Below are 26669 nucleotides of genomic sequence, written 5' to 3'. Positions count from 1 at the left end.
CAAGACATGGCTTCTCGCGACGTCACTGACGGCGCACTTGATATCCCTGATACTATGGCGCATACGTCCCTACGCTCTGCAGGTGCGACACACATTCCTTCTCTCCTGTCGTGCACTCTAGCCCCACCTTCGCCCCCCTCTTTTTTTTTCGCGCTCTGAATACATCAAAATAAAACGTTGAGGGAAAGTTGCGGTGGAACAGCATGGCGCAGCTACAGCGTTTAAAAGGGCGCTCACGTAAGCTTACATTGTCATTTCAGCCAATGTGCCTAATGCCTCAGCGAAGAAGGTATTGCAGGAATGAAATATTTCCGTAACAACCACAATTTTGGCCTGCTGTTGCAGCTATATTTGTTTTGTCATTCCATAGTTGGCAATCCAGGTGTTAGAGGAGAAATATAAAACGTGAACTGAGCTTTCTTTTTGCATATGGTTAAGATCCCGTGTATGACTTACAAATTTCGGACTTGTTGTGATGCAATCAATTTTAATTCACCTGCATATTTTGATCGTAACTTCGCATTTTCTCACCACCGGCCACTCTTTTCCGCACTTTAAACACCATGATCGATCACAGTTTTAGATATGGTTCCTGAGGTAGAAATGACATACTGAGGAGGGAACCAAAGCTGCGAAACAACTCCGATGACTAACAAAAAGCTTAACTTCAAAAACCCGCCAGTAAGCATTCAACTGCCTGTTCACCACGGATAGCGAAAATTATTGTCTAATTTCAAAAAGTGGTTTTTCTAATACTAAATCTACGCCGGCAAGGCAAGAATAAAAAACGCGAAAGTGTTCCGCACATTTGCCTTGCCCTGAGTCCTATAAATAGAGCCAGAACGACCGTCACTTTAGTGTAATTGGAAGGGATTGGCTACCGTCATGTTCCCTGTGCTATTTATTCGCTTTGGCTTTGGCTTCACGTTGTTATTTCTTTCTAAAATGAGCATTCAGTATTAAAGAAGTGCGAAAGCTATAGTGCGTTCCATTTCTGCGAACGGTGAGCGCATAAATAAAACTAACATTTGTTAACCTTTGTTAACCTGCTGACAAACAAACAAAGGTTTGTTTGCCTGGAGTTCTGAATGAGACCATCAAGTTTGGCAATATCTCCATAGCCACCCTTACAGATACGCTTTGAGTCTATAGCTCTGCGGTGACACGACATAGAGCCGACGCTAAAAATGATGTACTTACCTAACACTATTTAACAACGAAGCTGATACTGTGAATTTTGCGGTCGTGTTAGTACGGCCGTGAAGGCCACTAAGCGGCGGCACGCTCGGTATCAATCTCAATCAAAGGCGGCACAGCAGCTCAGCTTGCATCAGCGCCCGTACTTTATTTTGAAACGAAACTATCAATCACTGTAAAATAAAAGCTCTCTTGCATATAACAAAGTAGAACAGACAGCGTCTTTTTATGTTCATCTTATTCGTTAATAACCATGTTGTTTCTTTTGTCACATTCAGTAGGTTCCAACGTGCACGTCATCCAATTGGGGCCGCAATTGGCCCCAATTGGATGCGACATAGGAGCGACCCCATGCGGGCATCTCAAAAACAAACCAAATTTGCTTCAGCCGTGGCTTGCTACGCTTCAGCATGTAAATTTTGTTTGTCGTATTGAGAGATTCATGAAAAGTCCCAGTCGTCTCCTCCTTTGTTTTTGCAAGAATGAAGGCCTACCTGCCGCAACGAACAAATTAATAAATGTCATAATTATAGAGACAAATCGGATGCACCTGTCTTCGTAGCAAGTATTAACAATAGTTACTCAGCTATTTTGGACTAAACTGTTTAAATGAAAAAAAAAACAAGCCGTCCCACGCCCCCAAACAGCGCAGGTTTCCCATGAAGCGTGAACCGTGCGTTGTTTTATTTTCAGCTTTGCCACCCATTGTTATAAATCACCATGACGCCAGCCTGACAGTGTCATGACGTCGCTATGTGAGAAATTACGAGAGACGTTTCAGAGAAATTATCCGCCGTAGTTTAATTATTTATTGCTTTTACTTCTTTTCCATGCAGTAGACAGAGAGTCAAGTAATCTTTTGAGCCCTCGCGTCGACTACACTGCGCTTTTAGGGCGTACATTAAGGTTCATTTGCACGTATACTGACACTTTCTGTGGATTACAAGACGCCTGTTGTTGGTCAAAATTAAGGTCCTTGCATTGTCATATAATTTTTTTTACATTATAGGTGTATTAGTGGCAGCGAGACTGGACCGACTATACAATACTGAGCAAATGAGACCAGAAGTTGTAGCAGAAATGTAGCAGAAAATGGATATTCCATTTACACCTCTATTGCTTAAAACTGACAATTTGTTTTGTTAACTATAAGCGTTCTGAGATATCGTTCTTATTTACAAAGTCTTGAAATATATTGTACGGCACAGATTTAGGTGAGCGAATATAGCTTCATTACCTGACAGTACCTATTACTACTTAGGGGTGCATGAATTGGTGAACAATTTATTTTCTACCTGTCGAACATTACAGCCTTGTCGTTGAAGAAGCACATTTATTATATGTGACGGAGTGTACGGTGTTATGGCGTAAAAACGCGGCTGTCTTAAAGCTTCGTACAAAAATTACTAGATGGTGCTGTGGCATTAGTTTCCACGGGAGCCAAAAGCATGGTGATTAAGTCCGCATGATAATTACTGTAATACTTTGATTTGCCTAAACATCATCCGTCTCGCTTCAAACAGCTTACTTACTTTGCAAATTGCTAATTATGGACAAAATAATGTGGTGTAAATATAACAAAACACAAGAACACTGCATATGTGCAGGTTCATACTGCTATTTTTGCTTTTAGAAATATATGATTGCGCCTACATTTAGGCCAATAAAAGACGTGTAAATCAATGGGCTATAAAGCCGCAAGAACGTTTCTAAACCACGAGCCCGGATATCAGGCAAATTTACGCACTAACCATCAATTTCACGCCAGCCGACCGAGTGGTGTACCATAGTCCTCACATTTGTAATACTGCATATTAAGAAATGCTTGAGATCCGAACTATGCATTATATCACTCTATTCCTTGCAGTCTTAACCAGACGGTGTCTCGGCAAATCATTCCAACGAATTTGTTGCTTCTTAGCTCACCTTGCCGTTTTCTTGTGCCGGTCTTCGTCAACTCTCGAGCTTAGGCTAGGCTACCCTCCCGGCAAGCTCAGTGCGCGTAAACCGTCAAGTTCGCTCTCGCAACACAGCTCTTATTGCAGTAACGTGGCGTAGTCTGCTTTTATCTCTATGTTTCATTTCCAGCTTTGTTTTTCTCCCTCCCATTTCATGGCCACATACAGAGCTTTCAAACACATGTCCCAGCATACCAGTCAGGACCGGAAAGTGAACAGCCGATGACATTTTGAAGGCAAGGCCTTCGTCTACCGTGACATGCAGTACAGGCGGCTCATAACCCTGCTTTTTTTTTCTCTGGCATCCAGTCACAGTACCTCTCCGATCTCGCGCAATGTGCGACCTACGTCGAATGGAATGACAAAAAAGCAAACATCCGGTGCACGGAAAACAGCGGTCACGATACGAAATCAGCGGGAAAAGCGATGGCGCGTGGGATAGCATAAATCAGGTCGATTAAACAAGGACTAAACCAATACGTGAGGCCGTGTTGAGCGAACTTTCAGCGTTCACTGTCAAATGCCGACGATTTGGCAAAGTTCACTACAGTAGGATGATACTTTCTCGTCGTTTTACGTGCGAAAACTGCGATCTTCTTTTGAGGCACACGGTAGTTGGGGACTGCGGAAATATTTTGATCACCGCAGGCTCAGTAATGGGTGCCCAAGGCACGGCATATCGAAGTTTTTGCATTTCGCTTCATTGAAATGTAGCTGCCCGGACCGGAATTCGATCTCGGCCACCTCGTGCTTAGCAACGTAACGCCATAGCTGCTAAGCCGCGACGACGCGTACATGTACATAAAGCAGTTTACATTGGCCCCAGATTTGTGTAACGTGTAAGCATATGCCACCCTGCCATTTTTTGCGTGCTTATAAGAAAAGAAAATCTCGCAACACATAAATGATGGCCCCCATTGAGAAATGAGCTCAAAACAAAGTATGAAAGTACTTGTTTCAATGATTGATTTATCACTACATTATATAATTAGGAAAACTGTGCTTTATTTACCGGTTCTTGCGTGCCGTGTTGGCGTTGCTACGCACGCGCGTCTACATCATCTGTTAACGTCATCGAAGCCCGAAGCTATACTCGGCGCATCCAAGCAGCAACTTCGCTTCAGCGCGTGCTTAAGCTTAGCTCTGTACTTAGGCGTACGACGCAACAGCGAGACAAGAAATAAATGGCTTGCTTAGGAGGGCTACTAAATAATCATGTGTTTGTTTTAGGCAAGTCTGCAGACTCATTCCAAGAACATTACGCAATCGGTAAAGGTCTACACGAGACCAAGTTGAGTATATACGAAAACATGTACAGCTTTGACGCAGTAGACAATGCAGTCACTACTAAAAAAGGGTGCAGAAATATCGCCATAGTAGCCCGACACTGGAAAAGAGATCGATGGCGTAGCTGCTCTAAAGACGTATTCTACGAAAGTTCTCAGAATTATGTCAGAACGAAATTCTTAGGCGCACGTCGGCGTCCTGGGCGTAGCCGAGCGAACGAGCACAGCGCAGATTGAAAGAGCGAACGCGAAGCCCAGCAGAGGATGAAAGACGGCGAAAGCGAAGAGAACACGAGAAGGAAAGTGGGGGAGGAGGGTGCAGAGGAACTGTGAGGTGGAAAGCGGAGGAGGAGGTTTTGGCGAAAGCGTGACAAGAAAAGCGTAGTGCGCAAGACGGGCTTTGCGGCGACAATATCTACGAGATGGCGCCAGAGTACTGCCCGTCGTCTGTTCACCGATGACGACAACGATGCCATATATGAGAACAAAGTGCTGCATGAGCGGTGGTCCCTCTGCGGCGGCGCCGGCTGTGAATCGCACCCGCACGTCATCCACACGCTGCCTCTCGCTATATCCCCGATTAGCGAGGCAGTCAGGCCACACTTCTCCTTGTTTGCAACATGCCGCACGAGACAGACTGTCCACACCTACCAATATATCGCGAAATGAAAACACGTATGCAGCTGCGCTAAAATTTTGTATTAGGGAGTATCGTAATCGTCGGTTAATTTTTATAAATATAAAAATCATTCACAGTACGAAATTTGGATTGTTGGCACGAATGCTTCAAATTATCGATGACAACTGGCTCAAAATAGAAGCCCCCCCCCCCCTTTTCCCGTAGTCAGAAATGTGCCCTAACCAACAATGCTACCCAACTTAATAACTAAACTGGCTCAATAAACGAACTAGTCAACTAATAAATAACTTAGTAAGCTATCTAATCATATATAACTGACTTATCTAATCATTTAACTTGACAGTAGTAGAAAATTGTGTAATAGAGACCGTGGACGGAAACCTTTTTTTGTGAGGTATGCTAGTAGGGGAAGTGCACGTCAATCACACAGCATGAGGGCCTTTGGGGATGATGATGAGGACGATGAAATATACACATCTCCTTTGAAGCGGGGCAGTGAGAAATAGTTACCTAGCCTGCTTGAGTTAATCAGGTATGCTATACAGGGTGTTTTTTTTAACTGCACGAAATTTTTAAAATTAGAAAAATATATATCTTGATCAATTTATGTTTAGCATTCGAGTGTACGGATTGGTGGCCTCTGGATACAGAGCAATTTCTGCTCTTACGTGCATAGTTAGAGAAGTTACAGTAAATAACCTTCTAATTATCAACAATAGATGGCTACAGTAAATGAGTACTGTGGGGCCCGTCCTCGACGCTATCTATATCAATGACCAAATTTTGAATAGCGGAGTTCATGTGCGAGCTACGCGAACAATTGGTTCCCCTTGGCAGGCTCCTTGAAACCGAAAATGGCCGAAAAAGAGCGTCTGTGTCGTCGATGTCGCCGCCCCCCCCGCGAGCAGCTAGCGTTATCTCCTGGTTGTCTGCGGCATTCGCATTCGACGCTGCAGGGTGATATGACGCCGTGCCTGTAGTATCTAAGAGCCCAAGGAGCGGGGTGGGCGCTACAGCGCAACGTGGCGCCCGACGGAACGACGAAGTGAATTTGGCAACCCGCCGGCATTGAAGCACTAAGCCAACGCCGCAGAGAGCAAGGAGATAACGCAAGCTGCTCGCGCGGCCGGACCAGCAATGACCTCAGAGACGTGACGAAAAGCCGGGGGACAGGGTGGGGTAGTGGTGACATCGACGACACAGACGGTCCTATTAGGGCCAGTTTCGGTTTCAAGGAGCCTGCCAAGGGAAACTAAGTGTTTGCGTAACTCCCGCATGAACTCCGCTATTCAAAATTTGATCGTTGAGATAGGTAGTGTCGAGGACGGGCCCCAATGTACTTATTTGCTGTAGCCTCCTATTATGGATAATTAGAAAGTTAATTACCGTAACTTCGCTAATTACGCAAGTAAGTGCGGAAATTTCTCTGTATCTAGAGGCCGCGAATCCGTACACTCGAATGGTAAGCGCAACGTGACCAATATTTATATTTTTCTCATTTTAAAAATTTGGTGCAGCTAAAAAAAACACCCTGTATATGCTCCTTGCTTTGCCTCTTTTCTATGATAAATACCGGCCTACAACAGCAGCGAGCGAATTCACCTTCGTACTGCCTCTCGCTTTAACGCCAACTTGGCGGCGAGAACACAGCACTCACGAAGCTATCAGCCCGCACCACACTCCCTGCGCCCCCTCCCCCCCCCCCACCCCACCGATCCCTTTCAAGCTAGTGGCCCGCGCGTATCGCTTCAACGGGAACTAAGCCAGCCTAAGCACACGTCGCACTGTGCCCCATCACAGATTGCTTTCAAGATAAGGGCATGCGGAACCGCTCCATACGCTGCCACCGCCGGAGAACGGCTGGTCACGGCTGATAATGGTTCCACGCGGAAGGATAAGGAGCTAAATAGCGATACCGGCTTATAATGATCAAAACCTCGTCAGCGCGTCTGGCGCGGCCACCGGCAGCAGTTTACTTGCCTCATGAAATCACCTTCCGGCGCCGTCCACAGCAGTTTGTGGCGCCACGTTGACACTACACCGCGCTGCGTGGAGATTGAGCAAGCAGCACAGTGCTTACGCACACGTAGACAACTCCCAGAGAAGTTTCTGGATGAAGTTTTTGTTTTCTTTCTGGCTCATACCTTCATTAATACTTACAGCGCGAACAAACCAAACACGCACAAAGACGATAAATACCTATTCGTTTTTCGAGACATGTTATTTTTTCAACTATCTCAATTTTTTTTTGGCAGGTAACAAGCCAGGTTTCTGCAAGGTGACGAAGTGAGGGCTACGTCCCAGATCTTCAGTCTAAGATCGTTTAAGGTGACGAACGTTTGCTTCTAAAGCACACTTTCACCCACCTTTGAATTTGTGGCCGAGAACTGGGAACGTCTTCAAGCCCCCAAGCAACCTTTCAGCCAGGGAATTCGCTTGTGGGTGATACGGCCATAGAGAAATATATTCGACAAGAGCGGACACTCGGCGAAAACAGGCAACCGGAAATACGTCACGATAGTATTAATGTCAGCCGTTAGCTTACTCGAGCGTCGGAAAAAAAAAAGATTGTGAAATGAAGTGAACAGACCACGTTTTATTTTTTTTATGCTTTTCCACCGGAACTAAACAAGTTTTGCGTATAATGAACTTCTACTTTGTTGCTTATTTTCCTGGCGTCACCTGGCGATAAGCCAATGAGAAGGGAGACGCACCAGATGCATGGACCATGCTCCAGACATGCCACCGAAGCGAGTGAGGTCGGCTGCGCATGTCATCGGCCGGCTGCTCGACGTCGCGTTTGTCTTTTTTTTTTTTTGTAGTTGCTGTGGTCTCTTTGGCTATCAGCGTATTTTTGCATGCCAGCTGCACTTCAATACTCTATTCATGCGCTACTGAAGAACGGTAAGGTTAGAAATGTTGTTTGAAAGTTTGCGCAGCATGTCAACCAGGTTAGGCTTCCGGCGTGGCTCCGAACGTTCTGACGTAGCGAAAAACAGCTCGGCTGTTGTGGCCAGTTAGTTTGATGTGTACTGAATCGTGCTGTGACATTGCGACACTTTCTACGGGCCCAGGATTATTGTAATGTATTTCTATACTTATACTATACATAAAATAACCAACCGAGAAAAGTAACGATCAGCCAGAAAGACTCGCATTTCCTATATTTGATCTTGAGCTGTGCGTTGCTGAGTACACTCAGAACCATTTCAATGTGGTCACCATTTGTTATTGTTAAGACTAGATGTTGTCGACACACACGCTAAACATTTTGTCAATAAAAGCTCTGAGCCGAGTTCATGATTTTCTGGAAACACGCTGCTCAGTTTCTCTACCCAAATGTAGCCGGTTATATTTCTTGATGCTGATATGTGTATTTACTGCTGTGAGCATAAGTATTTCATTTTTGAGTAGTACTACAAAACATCCTTAACATAAGTATATCATGGAAAACCGTGCACAGCCACCAGTTGTGTACATTATTTTGTCAACTCGTGGCATCGGAAAGGATTACAAGGCCGTTTGCCGGTATATAAGCTGGCAATATGAGTACAAGCGATATAGAAACCCTCTTTTTATTGCGATATGAATTATATGTACACTTCCAGCGGATTTCTACCGTCGGAGTCACCGTCGTTGTCACCATCGTCGTCGCCGTGAGGACCCGTATAAAGTCCAAGGGCGATGTATGTGCGCGTGAAAGCGCTTGGGGGACGCGCACTCTCACGGAGAGCGAACGCACGGCGGAGAGCAAACGCCACTTCCGTCGCGCGAAAGGCCGTGGGGGTATAAGAGTGAGGGAGGGGGGTCGACGCTGTGCTGCGGCACCAAATGCGTATCTTGCAACCAGGTGCAAGGGGAACTGGTGACGCAATCACCCATGCGAAAGGAGCAAAGCGGGAAGGCAGCGCGGGAGAGGAGGGGGGAGGCTTCTACTCTGGTAACAAATGCGTTCTTGTACTTTGCGCCGGTGCGGGCTGTCGGTGTTGTTGCACGCACCGTATCTTGAAAGCGATCTCCACACGGCTCTGACCTTTGTATGCGCTGTGCTTTCACCGCTCAGTTTCCGTTGAAGCGATAGACCACACGAACTTTCGCTCACTGCGGCGACCGCGCTTCCCCACGCCAGCGTTTTGACAGCGGTTGTCTGCGGTCGTCGACTGCGATCTATTCATGATGGTTTGCTTGTGCGCGCTGACACCATGCTTGTTAATTCAGTTAGTAAGCGAATGTGTGAAGTTTATGCAGCCGATAAAACTACTATCCCTACTCCTCATAGCTCTCCACTAATTTGCTATCGCAATTGATGCTTCGCCTTTCGGACGATACCGTGACATTTTTTTTTCGGCAATGTGGTAATGGGTGACACAAATGGGTAGGTCGATGATACTAGTCTGATGCCTACGCAAAAATGTCCCGGGAGTTTCAGGGAAACTTCGTTGGAGCTTCTCATTGTCTTACATTTGAAAGAAGGAGGTTAGAAAGTTGGGTGAAGATAATGTCGTTCCAAAATGTGTTCATTCTGAATAGTTTCATGTCAGGCCGGCATAGAAGAAAATCAAACTCCACAGCTGACGTGATAAGACTCCTCACAATGAGGACTTCAACTCAGAATTTTACTGCTGGTTTCATCTATTTGCTATCTCTTCAAATTACTGCCGCAACGTTAGATTTTCACAGCTATTGCGGCATTGATTTCTCCTTCGCGGTCATGAGTCGGGCCCACGCCGCCATGCGAAAATATCGGCTCTGGTCACATGTTGGGAAGCACCCGACGCGCGCGTTTGCTCGCATTCTTCCTTCGTTTATTGCAGTTTTTGGTTGTATACAGTTGAGGGCAGCACTTTTTGCAAGGGACTTGAAGATATTTTTGCGCGCAAATTGTAGCGCCTACTGCTGACCGGATGGTGACGTTTTCTGCACGGGCATTTTATGGACGGGACTCGCGCGAGTTTATTGAGTCCGAGGATAATTTTAATGCCGAGGAGGAATATGTGCCCCTTTCAGATGCTCATCAAACGTCGTCGGATGACAGCACGTCCCAAAAGGGTCATCGCACTCACTGCTCAATACTATGCTCAAGTATGGCTGACACCCAAGGGTAAAGAGAAATGTTTCTTAAATAAGTCCCCTAACATGTGTTTGTGTACTAGAGCATTTTTTACTGCATGGCGGCCAAAATGCTGAGAATGGCTTCTGACCGGAATGACCGCAAACTGGGTGAAGGCTTATGACTACAAAGGGTTAAACTCTTTTCTCGTTAATCAGACTGACCGAAGCCCCTGCGCCGACGACCACGGAACAGGTCGATATCATTCACGTTCATTCTGACACAGTATTTGATTTCACGCCAGGTAATGTCTCCTGTGCCTCAAGCATCCGTGCGTTCGCAGACTTTCTGAACAGGTTCTGAGCGGTTTCCGCTTGACTAGGCATGCGACAACTCATCTTGGCAGAGTAGTCTCCTGTTCCCTTCTTTATCAAACCCGCCGTGGTTGCTCAGTGCCTATGGTGTTGAGCTGCTGTCATGAGTGAGTGGACAGCGACAAAACACTGCGTAGGAGAGTCTGCTCCAAACACCATCGAGTCGCCGACAAAGAAGACGATGTTGGTGGGCGGTGGCACGAGCGACCAGACGAGGGAGAAAGCGGAGGAACCAATCAGTAGTGGGCACGAAACCACGACTGCGAGGAACGAGCAGAGAGAAGAGGACGAGACTGGAACACTCGAAGAGAGATCGCTCGGAGACGGGGTGAAAAGATCGCTGTTGTCGAGGTCGGTGTCGTCGGGGACCAGACCCGAACCCGAGAGCCTCGACAGAACCAGCACGACCCCGGCTCTCTCTGGAGAGATCCGCCGAGCGTAGGGCTCGGTTATTCCTACTGCTCCTGCTGCTGTTGGCATTCCTGTTCCTGTTGCTGTTCCTGAGCCGCCGTGTGGAGAGCAGAGGTCACCTGGTGGTGGCCAGAGGCCTGGAGCGACGCTGGTGAGAGGCGCCAGGGCGAAGCCGCAAGCCAAGGAACCAGTACGTGCGCCGCTCAGCTGTAGCGGTCGCACTTGGTCGGCCTTCGACTCCGACAACTTTGGACTCGGACATCCGGGTTGGCTCTACCGTGCGTCCACGTCCCACGTATGCCCCTGCCCGCCACACCACTACCGCCGTCAACGCAAGTGCCAGTGCACACCGTCAACGCGAGTGCCCGAGTAAATAAGACTCGATTTTTGTTTCTTTATTTGTTTTAGATTGAGACTCTACTCGCGTGTACTATAACATGGCCAGTTGTACTTGTGTTTGTTTTTTATGTACTTTCTGTGTGCTCTTTAGTGTTGTCTTGTTTTCTTTTTCTTGTAATGAATATTAACTTTGTTTTGGGGAAAAATGGCTTCGTCTTTCCTGAACTGAGGCTATGCCTCAGTTTAACAACTCACACTCGAGGAACCTGTCATCACAGCTGCTAAGCATGGGGTCGCGGGATGAAATCCCGACCACGGGGGCCGCATTCAGACGGAGGCGAAATGCGAAAACACCCGCGTACTTAGATTTAGGTGCACGTTAATAAACCCCTGGTGGACCAAAATATTCCGGTGTCCCCCACTACGGCATGCCTCATAATAAGATCGTGGTTTTGGCACGTAAACCCCATAATTTAGTTTTTCCTTCTTTATCAATTCTCTTTTCGATTTATGTTGCACATCGGGGATTCATGAATGATCACGCCAGGACTCGGTTGACACATATTTTAAGCAGCAGAAAGGCACCTAAGAAGTGAATGGAGCTCTAATCTGCCCATGTGTAGGGTAGGAAACTGGACAAAGTTTGGTTAACCTCACTGCCTTTCCTTCCTCCCTTCTCTCTCTGATCTGAACTTGTCTCTGGCAATTTTTGTCAAACCATTTGTCACTGGCGGCACGACAAAGGAGTATGTAATCGTGAAGTAGGCCAACAGACAGTTGGCTCCTGTTGTTAGCCTAGTAGGCCAGTTAGTCGATGATCCAGAAAACTAGGTGGGGTGATGAAGTTAGGAAATTTGCAGGCGCTAGTTGGAATCATCTAGCGCAAGACAGGGGTAAGTGGAGATCACAGGGAGAGGCCTTAGTCCTGCAGTGGACATGAATAGGCAGATGATGATGATGATGATGAAGTCTATCTCTGACGGCTTTTAAACACTAGTCGGTCCCGCAAGTGAACTGCGTTTATTTGAATTGCCCGAATAAAATTGTTTCTCCACGATTCCCACGAAATTTATACGTTCTTTGCCGCGCAGATCATACCACTTTCTGGCGTTTCCACACGTACGGGCGCATGTTATCTAGTCGATCGAGTCCTTTCACCAGTATAATATCTTAAACAGGATGTCGTTTGCTTATTTAGGCTGCGTTAAAACGAAGGTATCATGTTGTGCACTTCCTGTCAGAGCGGAGGTTTTGAGGAGCTTCATCCGGCCGCCTAATCTGCAGAGACCACGTTTACATTGGCATTGATCTTTTTTGTGATCCCAAAGTGCACATGTAGCAAGATAATTACTTTTCTGAAATTTTTACGGGCTTCCATCGCATTTACCAGTAGAAAACAATGGTATTTTTTATTTCGATAGCAATTACATGGACACTCCAAACACATTTTTGCCGTCGCCGTCGTCACCGTAATGTTCCATGTGAAGTCCAACGATGACAAATTCGTCGCCGCGCGGCGTGCGTTGTGTGTGCGAGTGAAGTCGTGTGAAGGTGATCCGACAACCGCAGCTTAATCTCGCACACGCGACAGAGGAAGGCGGCTGGAAGCGCACGCTCTGCGTTCAAGCGCGAGTAACGGGGAGGAGACGAAGGAGACGGGAGGAGGTAGGGGGGAGGGTGCGTTCTGCTAACGCGGCTGCTGCTCTCGGAGCTATCTTGAAAGCGAACTGCGACGCGACTGAAATGTGCGCCCGTGGCGGCCTCATCTTCAAAGCGATCGGCGATGGGCCAAAGGGCATTCACCGAGTGCCGGTAGCTTCGTATGCGCTGCGCTTTCGACGTTTAGTTCGCGTTGAAGCGCGAGCCAGCGCGAATATCAGTTTGCTGCGTGACACTGTGCTTGTTTATTGGGGTTATAAGCGAATATTTACAGCTTTATATGGGCGATAAAACTACTATACTTATTTCGTAGAGCTGTCTACTTATTTGCTATCGCAATCGATGCTTCGCCTTTCGGGCGAATCTCCGACTTTTTCTATTCTTCAAAAACTTATTTAAATATGTGAGACTAGGGGCTTTTCAGAAGTGCGTGACAGGACACCTCTCCAAGCGCATATGCGAGAAGAGTTCAATAATGGCAGCGAAAACTTGTGTTGCTTAAATGCAGTGGAATTCCTAATTTGGATTCCTAAGAACCCGATTTTACGAATTTTCTTACTTTAAGAACAAATTCACGTTCTCCCAAATATATTATTTGGATTGAATTTATTACAAATTCGTCCTTACAGAAAAAAAATAAATGGTCCCTCCCGATTCTACAAAATCACTCCGAGAAAAATTCGCATAAACAATGACCGCCCCTTATACTCCGTGAAGATGGTCGAACAGCGAAGCTGTGTTAGTTACACCGAGTGTTACGAGTGTTACATGTGCATGTGTTGCGCCTGATGCAATTGCGTAAACACAAGTAAACACATATCTACAACAGTAAGTTATAATATATTGAAACGTTGCGAGGCAAGAACAGGCAGCGACTTCCCACACTACTCGTCAAGTTCTCTGGTCGAAACCTGCCGAGCCGCCGCCAAAGGAATCGGCTGCAGTCACGGACACCGTGCGCGTTCGGCGCGAACGCGGCGAAACGCGGACGGTGTCTGCAGCAGCTCTACCCGTTGCGAGTTATCCGAAAGGGCGCCACACAAAAACACCTTCTCTTATCGCCTCTCCTCCTCGCACGCAGCGCGGCCTCTCATTGGTCGCCTCCTCCCCCAGAACGCCTCCCCTGCTCAACAGGTCACGTGACCTGCCCTCCCCCAGCGCGGCTGTCATCCTCTCCTGGTCAAGAAACGTACGTGACGCATGACAGACGGCAAAGGGTCTACTAAGAACAGCTCCGCTGTTAAAACATCTGTGAGTGTCACGGAGAGAGCCAAGTGCAAGTGGTTGTAGCTAACACGATGGTTTAGCCAGCCAATCAATTGCAGCAGGCCAAACAGTGTGGCTACATCTCGTGATATCCTGCCACTGTCCGCCAGGCATGAACCTCACCAAATATGTAAGCGTCGATACCATTTTAGACATGCATGCAGCGAAATGTGGGTAACAATGACCTGTTGAAGCTTGTCAAAAATTATTTGGGTCATTTGTCATCCCAAAACTCTGCATTACGTTTGACAAGTAAATTAGATCCGATGTTACATCCTTTTGATTGGTGGTGCGGTCACCAACTCACAAAACAAATTGAATACATCTCTCGTGCCAGGGACCTCTTTGCTACGTTTCACCAGGTGGTCGCCGCGACAAGTCGTCCTGTAGTCGTACCAGACATTCCAGATCACCCCGCCGCAACCTTTAACTTCACCATGTCCTTTGACTGGCCTCAGTGGATGTGGTTTTTCTGGTATCGCGCTTGGTCAGCACTAAGTGATCGCCGTGAAGTGCAGCAAGTCCACACGTAATTCTACCTAATGGGCCCGCAAGCAGTAGACGCCCTGATCATGTTTCGGTTGTCGCCCGCAGACAGCAACAAACTCGACACTGTCTTGCAAGGGTTCGAATTGTACTTCATTCCAAGAAAAGAAAGTCATCTTCGAACACCTGAAGTTCGACACGAGAGTCCTTCTCGAAGGAGAGTCCTTCGAAGAGTTCGCCACAGCACTAAATGCCCTGACCGAGACATGCAGTGATGGCAGCCTTCGCGTAGAACTGATCAGGAACAGACTCGTAGTCGGCCTCCGGAATCACAAGGTTTTAAAGTCACCACAACTAGATTCAAGCCTCGAATTGACAGGGGCGCTCACAGTGGCTCGTTAACATAACGCGGTGCAGCTACAACAAGAACCAATAAAAGGGAAGTTGCAGCAGTGGATACTCCGCGGTCAAGCTGCAACGAGGCCACGAAACATGAGACTAGGTTAGCAAGTTAGCAAGGTAACAGTTCTTTTAAACCTACCTTCCCTGCGGAAGCTGCTTCACGCAAGAAAAAGAACACCTGTAGCTGGATGGAGTGGCCACATCAGAGCCTACTGTCCTGCCAAAGACGCGTCTTGCAACATGCTGCTGAAAAAAAGATAAATTCCCCGCAGTCAGCAGGTCTATACCAACAGTACAGAGTGTCGAGAAGGAGCCAGGCTTTCATGCTGCTGCAACAGATCCCTTGGCGCTCAACTGAGAGATATCGGTTTAAGTTGAATCAAGGAAGGGTAAGTTCAAGATACACACTGGACCAGAGGAGACGGTTAGTTGTCCGCGAATCAATTTTCGAATAGAGGTTTCTGAACTTTCCCTTCACATCGACACAACGGTCCGGACGGACGACGGCCAAAAATACCCGACGTATGCCGAATGAGCTTTGCATGCGAGGGGTCGTCAAAGTCTCGAAATGTCTTGCTGACATTATGCACAAGCCTTCTCAGTCGCAGCCATCAGCTACCATCAGCCTGTGTTCACTGTGGGTACCATCATCAACGTCGATCACGACATCGCCGACATGTTTCAGGGCCCCGGAAAGCTTCAGAGCGAGTGCATTCTAAAGTTTCGACCGGAGACGACACCCTCTGATGTGGCAACGCCACGCCATGTGCCACTGCCTCTCTTTGACAAGACAAAAATTGAGCTGCAGCGCATGAACAATACCGGCGTCATCCCGCCATTTACAAAGCCAGCACTGTGGTGTGCGCCGCTGTTCATAGTACAAAATGCCTCCGGAGCACTTCGGATATGCATCGACTTTACTGAACCCAACAAATCCGTCCTTCAAGCGTGGCGCCCCCTCCCAGCAGTGGAACACACGCTAGGCATGCTACGAGAGACATCCTGGTTCTCGAACTTCGATGCCAACTCAGGATTCTTGAAAATTCCCCTTAGCGAACAAAGCAAAATCCTGACTACTTTCATAAATTTGTTTGGTACGCTCTGCGTCAAGCGACTACCATTCGGCATCAGCTGAGTACCAGAACACTTCCAAAGACGCATGGGCGACATGTTCTACCAGGCCTTGATGTAGCGTCTGTCATATGGACGCCATCCTGATCTAGAGCTTTACGAGACAGCGGCTGTTAGCTACTCTCGAACACCTCAGAAAAGCCGCGGTCACTTAAACAGATAAGTGCAAGTTTCCAATGACCAAAGTAGCTTTCTTGGACCATGTACTAGAAAACAATATGGTCTACCCTGATGAAAGCAATCTCGCAGCAATAAAGTTGATTCCTAAACCGAACTCGACGACAGAGCTGCGGCCCTTTATGGGTATTGCTAACTACTTGGGTCGATTTGTGCCGCCCATGGCGAACATATATGTGGTCGATAAGGGAAGATTTTGTCTAGGATACAACGCAATGCCAAGCGTCTGCTGACTGGAAACACATCCTCCGATCTGGTCTTGCCTTAGCACTGTGCTGGCCAGACAAGGAGGCACGTCTGACAGTCGACACCCTTCCTATCTCTCCCATGTGGGCTTGCGAAAAGTTTCACGGCTACCTACTCCGGATATATTTTCATCTAGATAGGAACCCTAAGCCTCTTTCTCTCGCTTTGGATCCAAGGCAATCGGTGATTTGACTCCACGACACCAGCGAAAGTATCTGCGACTCATGCACTACAGCTGCAACATCATCTACGTGTCGGGCAAGAGCCACATTGTAGCTGATGCTCTTTCAACGTCACCTTTGAAAGGCTCGACAGCATCAAACTTAGCACGAAAGTTCGAATGCTACCTTACGAACGTGGTATCCGCAATTCCTGTTTCAAGTGTTTCACTGTTTCAGTGTTGCACGGAGGCACGACTTTATCTCATTCTTAAGACTTTCACAGGCGTTAAAAGCACGTGTGCCTGTTCCAGAGTAGCATCAATCTTCATACAGCCTCTTCGCCTTATCAACGCTGCTGGATGCCTGGTACTCGCTACATGCCTTCGTCAGGTTTTATGCACGATACCAGTATTTCAGTAGAGCTGAGCTGTGCCACAAAACAACATGCAACAATATACAGCACAAAAACTGTCTTTGAAGTACCTTTTCCGAACAATGGAAGAGCGCTCAATAAAATGTTTATCACAACGCTGCGCCAAAGTTATGAAAATCAGTTGTACGCAATGTTCCAGTTAGACACAACTATCCCCCTTTAGGGGAAAAAAACTACATGACCAAATCTCGGTCACTGTCATCAACCTAATAAATTATGGTGTAGCAAAAGAATAGTGTGAGCAATATCTCCTTATCGTCTTTCAACCTATTTCTGCATAGTTGTCTTAGCGTATCGCTTAAGATGATACGGTAACACAACTCTCGATTTTTCGATTTCTCTATAGAGCCACTTTCTGAATATTGTCACGTAGTAGTGACGCTGAAGGAAACAGTCGTAAAACTGTGTATGACGAAACTGATTCTTTATTGGGCGAACCTGTGCCCACAGAACTGTGCCAACTGTGTTCGCCGCTTTCGTTGTGGTACACTCAAAGCACAACGAAAGCGGCGAACACAGTCGGCGGTCGTCGAAAAATCTGATCAGCGGCGAAACGCGTCGGCTTTTATACCTGAGTCACCGAAGGTTCCAGATTAATCCCGGATGCCCGCGTGTCTTCCAGAAAGTTCTAGACAATTCGCGTCGCTCATACGATCAGACTACATAAGTGTCGGTGACCACAGACGAAGGATAGAAGCATCGATAACGTTCGAGAAGCTTCCGATGCAGGCGCGTCCTGCGCCGAGCGATAACGTTTAACACTTGTTAGCCGGTGGAAAGTGGCCACCGGTGAAAGATAAACATGTATACGTGTCAATATTTTATTGAATGTACACAGCGTTGACATGTTATTAGGGCATTGTTTTGCAAATCAGATAACGGCCCTGTGTGTCCAAAACCTCATTTAAATTTAGGCAAAATATTTGCACACAGCAGTTGTACCTACTCAGAGTGCAGCTTCAGTAGCGTTTCCATTTTAAATCCGGAACTGACAAACTTTGTTGCGATTTAGAGTTTATAAATTCATATTTTCGCCTCCTTAACTGTGTACTGGCACTAACATAGGTGAAATAAAGCTGAAATACTGTAGAGAAATATTTGTGCAATACACCAATGAAGTGACAGATAATTGTATCGAGCTAAATGATTGGAATACAAGAGAAACCAAATAATTTGCAGTGGCTTGCAGCAGCATAAGGACCATAGAAAAAAACAAGGTTGAATCCACAGCTATGATGTCATATTGCCTCTAGGTGTCACAATCCAGCGCTGAGAAAGAAGTTTTGACCGGGGCGCGCGCTCTGCAAGATGCGGACGCTGAAGAAAAAGTAGAGGCTGAGGACGCCGGCTTTAGTTTTCACGCCATCTGGTCCAGCGGTCTGTCTTTCCGACGCCGCTTACTTCTTCAATTGTCTTTTCATGACAATATGTTGTCTTGCAGTGACAAAACGCACGATGCGCCTACTTTTTGTCAGAGATTTCAAATCAGTACACTGCATTTTGGCATTTCCTTACGGAGGTAATCCGATCTACAAGATAAAAATCTGTGTCCGCTCGTCATTTTTTGAATCGCGCTGTCACTAAAACAATGAATAAAGAAATGATGTCTTTTTATTCTTCTTTAGCAACTCAGATCCCACGATGAAAGTTTCACAAAGACAACATGATATAGTGGATGAAAAATTTGCCATTTTTTACCTTTCAGAAAATACCAACATTACGTGTTTACGAAGCAATCGATTCATGTTTTCAGTTAACCTTCCGTTCAGTTTTGAGCCCAATGTATGACGAACATCAACAACAGACGCCAAAGAAACTTCTCTTGAACTATTATTCTTTTCGTATTACTCTAAAGCATCTGCACTTTCTCGGCCAAAATCAAAATCATCGCCCTTATTCGGAAAAAGCTATTTTGGTCCAATTGTTCATGAAAGAAAATTACACAAATCCTTATGCTGGACATATCAGCAAAACCGGCGAGCCATTCGGAAAAAGCACTTATGAGCGGAACTCTTTGTGGATTTAATCCTGTTTTTTCTGAAGCTGCGGCACGGGTAAATAATTGGGCATGACAGTTTGTGAAGCTAACAGCAGCGGCTAAAAAATTGAGGTACTTTTCCACTAACAATTGTTACTGCACCGTGCGGCACACTATTACATCACCTAGGTGCGTTTGAAGTGTTGTTATCATGCCTATAATGTCGCCCAAATTAGAGCTAGCAAGGCATCGGTCATCTGATGACATATTTTTTAGCTCTTGTTATAAAGGCCCTAAACATAAAAATTATTTCTCGCACTGAAGTTCGCAAACGACGAAAAGGGCGCTTGGTACGCGTTGCCACAATTATAGGCACGCGCTCAGAAATACTAGACTGTTTTTTTTTCTATATTTAACAGCATGGGCTATTCGCAGCTGAGAAAATAAAAAAAAGAATAACAGACGAAATGACAATGTCGTAACTTTATATTTATTTCTGCTGGCCTTAATAACACTTACAACTGTGGGTCGTGAACATGGCGTCACCCGTAGCAGTTCGAGATGTCCGAACACAGCATGCCAGTTAGCAAGCTTGACATGATTCATGTCAGCTTACGTCAGCTTTGTTAAGAACTACAAGCCAAACAGTTTAAACATGGTATCCGAGTTTAATTAAGTGTTGTAACAAAAAAGATTTGCATTTTTTAAATACTATTTATTCAGAGGTCATTCAGAGTCACTATAATTTACTCAATTTAGACAAGCCAAACATCCAGCCAATGTGTGCCAGCATCCTGACGCTGACCGTAACGCTGGAGCAAGTGCTTTTTGAAACAGGATAACTGAGGCTTAAAAACAATCACTCTGGAATGCACCACAGATGGAATAACATTCTTATTCAATGATTGAGAGGGAACAACTGGTCGCTGGGTGCTTTTAAAGTTTTGAAGAACCAAGATTTACAGGTAAAACTCATTCTGTTCTGAAAGGCTACGCATTTGGCCAAGGAAGAAAAAACAAATGCACCGCATTTGTTTCTTGCCAACTAAAACCGTGCGGTTACTTCGTCGTTGTGGTTTAGCAAAAGCTAAAATAGTAAACCTGCTTCCACGTCCACGTTAGCTTTCGGTCATTTCCCTGGAACATTGTTTTGCTTCTTTACGGTGACATTTTGTGACCCAATTATCCCGGTTACCTATTTATAGCTCGCCGCTAGATGGTCTTTTCAGTGCGGCTTGTTTCTTACTGGGCTCAAGATCGTCCGTTGAAGAGTTACATTCCTAAGTTACGCTGTCAGCGGTGGTAAATTTTTCATCGGCGCTACAACGTGGTGTTTTATATTTCAACTTTATATTTAACCTCACAGGAGACGTTTGCGGCAAACATTTTACTCCATTCATTTCAAGTTTGACATTCTTCAAACCTGCAGAGGTGATTGCTCGTGAACTGTGTGTCAACATTTCTAGGCTGTCATAGGTATTTGCAGTTGTTTGCATGTTATATACTGCTTCTTGCATGTTTCATAATGTGCATCGGCCTATATCAGAATGTGATTCAGCTTATCTGACACTTAGGTTCTCGATTGGTCGTAAGGGCCATCGTCGGTTGCAGGACGTAACATGTACGCGAGTATGTTAACTTAGGATAGAAAATCGTGCACGAATACAAGGCTTTCTATTTCTGTATTTTTGATACGATATCGATAGTAGAAGAAAACAAATGCTCGTTGTTGCAGTTCAGGATTCGCCGCATGCGTGATGTTACCATGGTTTATTTTGACGTGCTGAATGCACGGAGGACATATTATTAGGCTTTTCGAGTGATAGTTATTTCGTTGCTATTTATACCTTCCTCTCAAACGAGCCCATGTACTTTTTTACATTTTACTTTCAGCAAACAGTGGATAGCAAACTGTTTTTAAAATAAAAGCAATATTTTAAGCATAAGGTCACAGTTGGTAGCAAGGACATCGGGATATACCACGAATGTATTGTGATTATACCCGGTTTGGTGGCCAGTCCTACAATGTCCACAGACAGAGTAATCAGCGATCTAGCCACTATACCAGGTAGCGTAAATATATATTTTGCAGATTGTGTATGTGAATATTACGGACAAGCTCGTGCAGAGGTTTCAAAACGTGGAGCTTGCTCCACTGAGCAGCTTAATGAATAAATCGAGTATTTAAAGTGAGCTATTGTAACTAAGTGGACTGATTTGCGTACGTTTGGGTGTAAATTGGCGCTAGATAACGAAATAGAATGGCATTTTTTATAAACGATGAGTTAGTAAGTAGTCAGGCCCGTTTACATTTAGTCGCACCTTCTCAAGATTCCTCAATCTTAGAGACGAAGTAATATATATGTATAAAATGTTAAGAATAATCGGTTATATTATAAGAATAAACCTGAGGTGCAAATGTAAATCATATGGTTAGTTCAATACTAGTCATGATGATTGAGACCAGTTGTGCTCCCAGTTATTGCTGAAATAACACGAGCCAACCGCTTACATTTGGATGTGCTTTCTTGCAGAACGCAGTTTGTGCTGTTTGCACATGCTCAAATTTGACCGGTTCGATGGAAGTTATGTGCTTTTCCAATATAATAAAATCACACAGAAATTGGAGCATGAGCTCACTTTTTGCAAAGCGGGTCACTTCTAGTTGGGCCCTCTAAAGAAACATTGATGAACCACGGTCGAAAAATGTTGGTTTCGGAAAACCGCACGCGTTGTCTGTACTATAAATGGAGGAATGTCACACAATTTTACTGCACACAGGTGCATATGCAAGGACGTTATACGGCGCCTGTTTGACAGCGCTCCGTTTCATAGCCCCATGGCCGTCACCAGGGCCGTTAAAAGTACAAACTCAGTTTTTAAGCCAAGATTTTCCTGTTTTGCCAATGAACAAACTAATTTGAATGTCAAAAAGCCTATAGAATATTTCCTAGGACAAACCAACATATCTCTGCAGGATCTTAGAGCACTCCTTTTTTTCTACTACGCTGTACGGACACAATGCACAAGTAAAATATGTGTGAGTAAAAACTACGGATTCAATCACATACTTTATAGCGCGAGTATGTCACACTGACCTACCAGTAATGGGGATTTGACATCTTATTTAAAGAAATGGGGATCCTTCTGTATTTTTGCATGTATTATTAGACCTCGTACAACAACAATATTAAAGTATATTTTCGATGGAATACGTTATCAGCGAAATAATATTGTTATGAGCCAAGCACCTATACTGTGGGCGAAATAGAAGTGGCATAGCAGACGAGAAAGAGGACGAGCGGTATCCCGGCTCGCCATCTTTGTTGTTATGGTGCCACTCGGTGTCTATTGCAAAAAAAATTTTAAAAAGACTTTTTGACATCTCCCCGTAACATCTTTGGTGCAGGTGTGGGGATATCCGAAGGACATCACGACACTTCGCAGCGGACATCTTGTGGGCCATACGACCATGTCCGACTGAGAGACCCGTTGACTCGGCCTCGGCTACCGCAACATCGGTAGTCCTGGCACAACTCCGAGTCCCTGGTACCTTCTCCGGTACCGACACCGCGGATGTCGAAGACTGGTTAACGGAATACGCGACAGAAGAACAACCTGTAACACCCAACCCTCAGGCAGGCTAACGTGACCTACTAGCTCAAGGGAACTGCCCGTGTTCGGTTCGAAACACACGATGAGGAGCTGACTAGTTGGGACACTTGCAAGCACAAACTATAGGAGCTCTCCGGAAAGCCAGTCGGGTGCCAGCTGAGCCGCCAAGAAGAAACTTTTGTGCAGGGTCTAAACATCAACTGAATCATATGTCGTGTAAATTCAGGCCGCGTTAGCTCTGTGTCGGCTGGTTGAAGACAAAATGCCTAAAGCTGACAAAGTCAGCCACATACTTTCAGGCATCGCCCGTGACACTTTTAACTTACTCATATATAAAGGTGATGCTGCATTGGACAACCGACCTGGAAATCCTCCGCTGACACTGGCAACCCGACAAAACCTTTTGGACGTCGAAGTGGATGGCGTGCCTGTGGCGTGCCAGACACTGAGGCGCAACTATCTGCAATGAGCGCTAGCCTTTCTTGTCGTATCCGCAGGTTTCTTACGCCTGCCACGTCGCTTGTCGTTCGCGTTGCCAATGGCGGTACACCTTGCGTTGTTGGCATGTGCATTGCGCCTGTGAGCTGCGTGGGCCACCAGACCTCAGTTCTATTCACCGTTCTACATCAGTGTCCCCATGACGTGGTCCTCCGCCGTACCTTCCTGAGCACCTATTCTGATCTCACTGACTGCTTATCTCGCCTTCTACAGTTCCAACTCCATTCTGTACCCGACCTCAACACCGCTTCGCCACCACGTTTGTGTGTCGCCGAGTTTGTTCGTCTGCGACCAGCTACCGCGACGTATGTCACGTTGACCTAAGGGCCCCCTGCTTCTAACAGCGACTATGTGATCTCCGCTTCTCTAGATGCTCTTTTCACACGGTGTGTTTCGCTGCCTCACTCGGTTGTGACTGCTGTGAAGAACCTGGAATGTATACCGATTCTTACCTTTGGACGCATCCCACAATTTCTTCCCGAAGGCATCACGTTGGGCAGCATATCACCTTTAGGCGCACACGACCCTCTGGCCCTCACTATCGTTGCTCCACAGTCATTACGTACAAGCCACGACACAAGTACTATGCTTGACGACACTCTTGATGGTATGATTCCCCTGACCTTGTCAGTCCAAAGATCTTCGCAGCATGTTTGCATATTACCGGGATGTTTTTTTCATTTTTCTTCGTCCCATCTTGGCCAGAAATCACTCGTAACCAATCCATAGGCGCCGTTACCGAGTGTCTGCGTCCGAATGCCGTGTCATTCAAACCGAAGTTGAGAAAATTCTGGCTAAGGACATCACTGAACCATCTGCGAGTCCTTGGGCGTGCACTGTAGCACTTGACAACGATACTGTAGCACCTGAACAAGATAACAAACAAAAAATCTGGACGACGCTTAAGCTTCGGCTTTCACAGTGGAACATGATAGCTTTATTGGGACCCGTTCGCATCGCATTTTTTTATGAGCAGGCTTTACTGAACACGCGACGTTACGAAAGCCAGCTTACAGACACCAAGCTTACACCGAACCGCTTAAAGTCGGCTTCACTTTTAAACACAAATGCATAGCTGGGCCCTCCTTCGCGGGTTCAAGTGTTTCTTGTTTATGTTACCTTGATGACGTCATCGTTTTTCCGCCCACATTGCCCACATTGGCCTGCGGGATGCCGACGACGGCCTCCCACAGGCCAAGCGTCTGCGTCCACTTTAATTTTGTATGTACGTGCGTGTGAGTATGCGAGCGTGTGTGTGCGTGTGTGCGCGCGTGTGTATGTGTGTGTGAGTATGTGTGTGTGTGTGTGTGTGTGTCTTTTGCGCTTGTCGGGTAATATGTAAAGTATTTCAGAGCCGGATGACTCGCTGCAAACATTTCTCACTGACAAATTCATTGAGTAAGTTAAGGAAGAGTGTGGCCAAACACGTCGAATCAAATTACCTAATCCGTCACCTTACTGCTGGTAGTGAATATACAGGGTGTTCCAGCGAACACTTTCAAAATTTATTTAAGGTTGCCTGTGGCAGATAGCCCAATTCTAGTTAATGAGGTGGTCTACTCGAAGAGGTGGACATTACTTGCACAAAAAATTGAAATGCATAATCGACTAATCAACAAAAATTCACTAAATAAGCTTTTAACTAATTACCTCATGGTCCTTATTGCAATCTACAAATTGTAGCCATGGAGTTCGCAAGGCAGATTCACTTGAAAATATTTCTCAGAATGATACCAGTTTTGAGAGAATAATTCTCGAACTTTGCGGAGAAATGCATTGGCGTTCCACTTAATTTTGGGCCTCAATGCATAAAGCGAAGTTTTATGCAACTGGAACGCCAATGCAAAGTTCGGGAATTAATATCTCAAAACTGGTGTCATCCCGAGAATTCATTCCAAGTGGATCCGTCTTGCGAACTCCACGGCTACGATTTGTGAATTGCAATATGGGCCACCAGGTAATTAGTTAAAAACATAATTGGTGAATTTTTGTTATTTATTCGATTATGCATTTCAGTTTATTGTGCAAATAATGTCCGCCTCTTGGAGTAGACCAGCTCATGAACTAAAATTGTGCTATCTGCCACAGGCAACCTTTAACAATTTTTGAAAGTGTTCGCTGCAACACCCTGTATCTATCGTGTGCACCATCGCATCCAGACGAACGAAAGTTGACTGGGTGTACACTTTTGCTCATATTTATGCATTGAGAAACTTGGCACGATAACACTACACAATATTATGATGCCGTTTTTGCTACAAATTACAAACTGTTTTGTCAGATAAGGACTTCAGGTATCGATGAGTTTAGCTCATTTAAAAAATTCAGTACCACATATATGTCTCTCTACAAAGCTTAACATCTTCAAATGATGGTTTAGGAAAACTACAATGTAGGCATGTGTACTTGAAAAACCGGGCTAGTGAAAGTCTCCAGGAAACACGTTTTCGCATCCAGCTTGAAAGCAGAATGTTCTTGTTAGCGGTGTAATTACCATCATCATGTTCGCAAGGAAGGCGGAGTGGATGTCCGCAGCTGGGAGAAGAAACCACACGAGAATCACATTCAGCGAGGTCAAAGCAGCTGTCGTAAAAGAAACCGGAAGGAGGTATCCCATATAGCGGATGGAATGCAGTACGTTGCCATTGACATTGTTCACGGCGACTGGCGCAAGCTATTCTCACCGCTTTTGAACACAACGGCTGCTCAATAGCAATAAAAACAAGACGGAAAATCTCATTTGCAGCAACTGTTCCTCACAGGGCGTGTTCTAGTAGAGACACAAGTAATACCTGAAATAGTACAATCTTGTTTCAGTGCGACAGCCATAAGTACATTAACACACCCATGGTTATGTAGAACGCCACTTTTTCAAGTCGCATAGTTCAATCAGCTTGAAAAAATTCGGCATGGTTGGGAAGAGAGTAATACAAAATACAGAGAGTAATACAAAATTGTGCCAATCGGAGTGACCCGTTGTAATACGTACATGTGGATCAAAGTTTTTGTGAAGTGTTTGTCTCACATGGACGTGTTTCCGTGCACGCTTGCTGCGTGACGTGACGCATATGCTAATTGGCATGGAGTGCTACTCGGCAGCGACGTGAGATGAAGTTGTAAGTGTGTGTGCAGTTGTGGCCTAATGGTTATGGTTTTGGTTTGTTGTGCTCGGGCACTCAGCTTCTATCCCACCGTCGGCGCATAATTATTTTATTTTATATGTATGGGCTGTTGGCAAAGACAGTAGCGCCCAGCAGCTGTGGTCAGCAAACCCCGGGATGGTTCGCTAAGAAAGCAGCGTTTTAATGAGAGGTCTTGCCGCACCCGACGTACGCCATGAAAAGGCGGCAAACGTTCCAAGC

General features: G+C 45.8%; 1 protein-coding gene across 2 annotated transcripts in view; it reads right to left on the bottom strand.

The window, feature by feature from the left end:
• Nucleotides 1-3246, bottom strand: part of LOC119465296 (ornithine decarboxylase) — a 55531-nt gene extending 52285 nt beyond the window's left edge. Inside the window, exons 1-2 of one of the 2 annotated variants that reach the window (XM_049655956.1) lie at nt 3124-3167; nt 2949-3004 (exon numbers count right to left, since the gene is read on the bottom strand). In XM_049655956.1, the coding sequence (XP_049511913.1) occupies nt 2949-2951 (3 nt within the window). In that variant the 5' untranslated portion in view covers nt 2952-3004; nt 3124-3167. Of the gene's footprint in view, nt 1-2948; nt 3005-3123 lie in introns of both variants that reach the window. The other variant, XM_037726089.2, reaches the window with a different exon arrangement.
• Between the last annotated feature and the right edge of the window lie 23423 nt (nt 3247-26669).

Source organism: Dermacentor silvarum, chromosome 9 (assembly GCF_013339745.2).
Source record: "Dermacentor silvarum isolate Dsil-2018 chromosome 9, BIME_Dsil_1.4, whole genome shotgun sequence".
In the NCBI taxonomy this organism is placed as follows: Eukaryota; Metazoa; Arthropoda; class Arachnida; order Ixodida; family Ixodidae; genus Dermacentor; species Dermacentor silvarum.
Note: the sequence above shows the minus strand (reverse complement) of the source record. Positions and strands in the feature narration are given on the sequence as shown.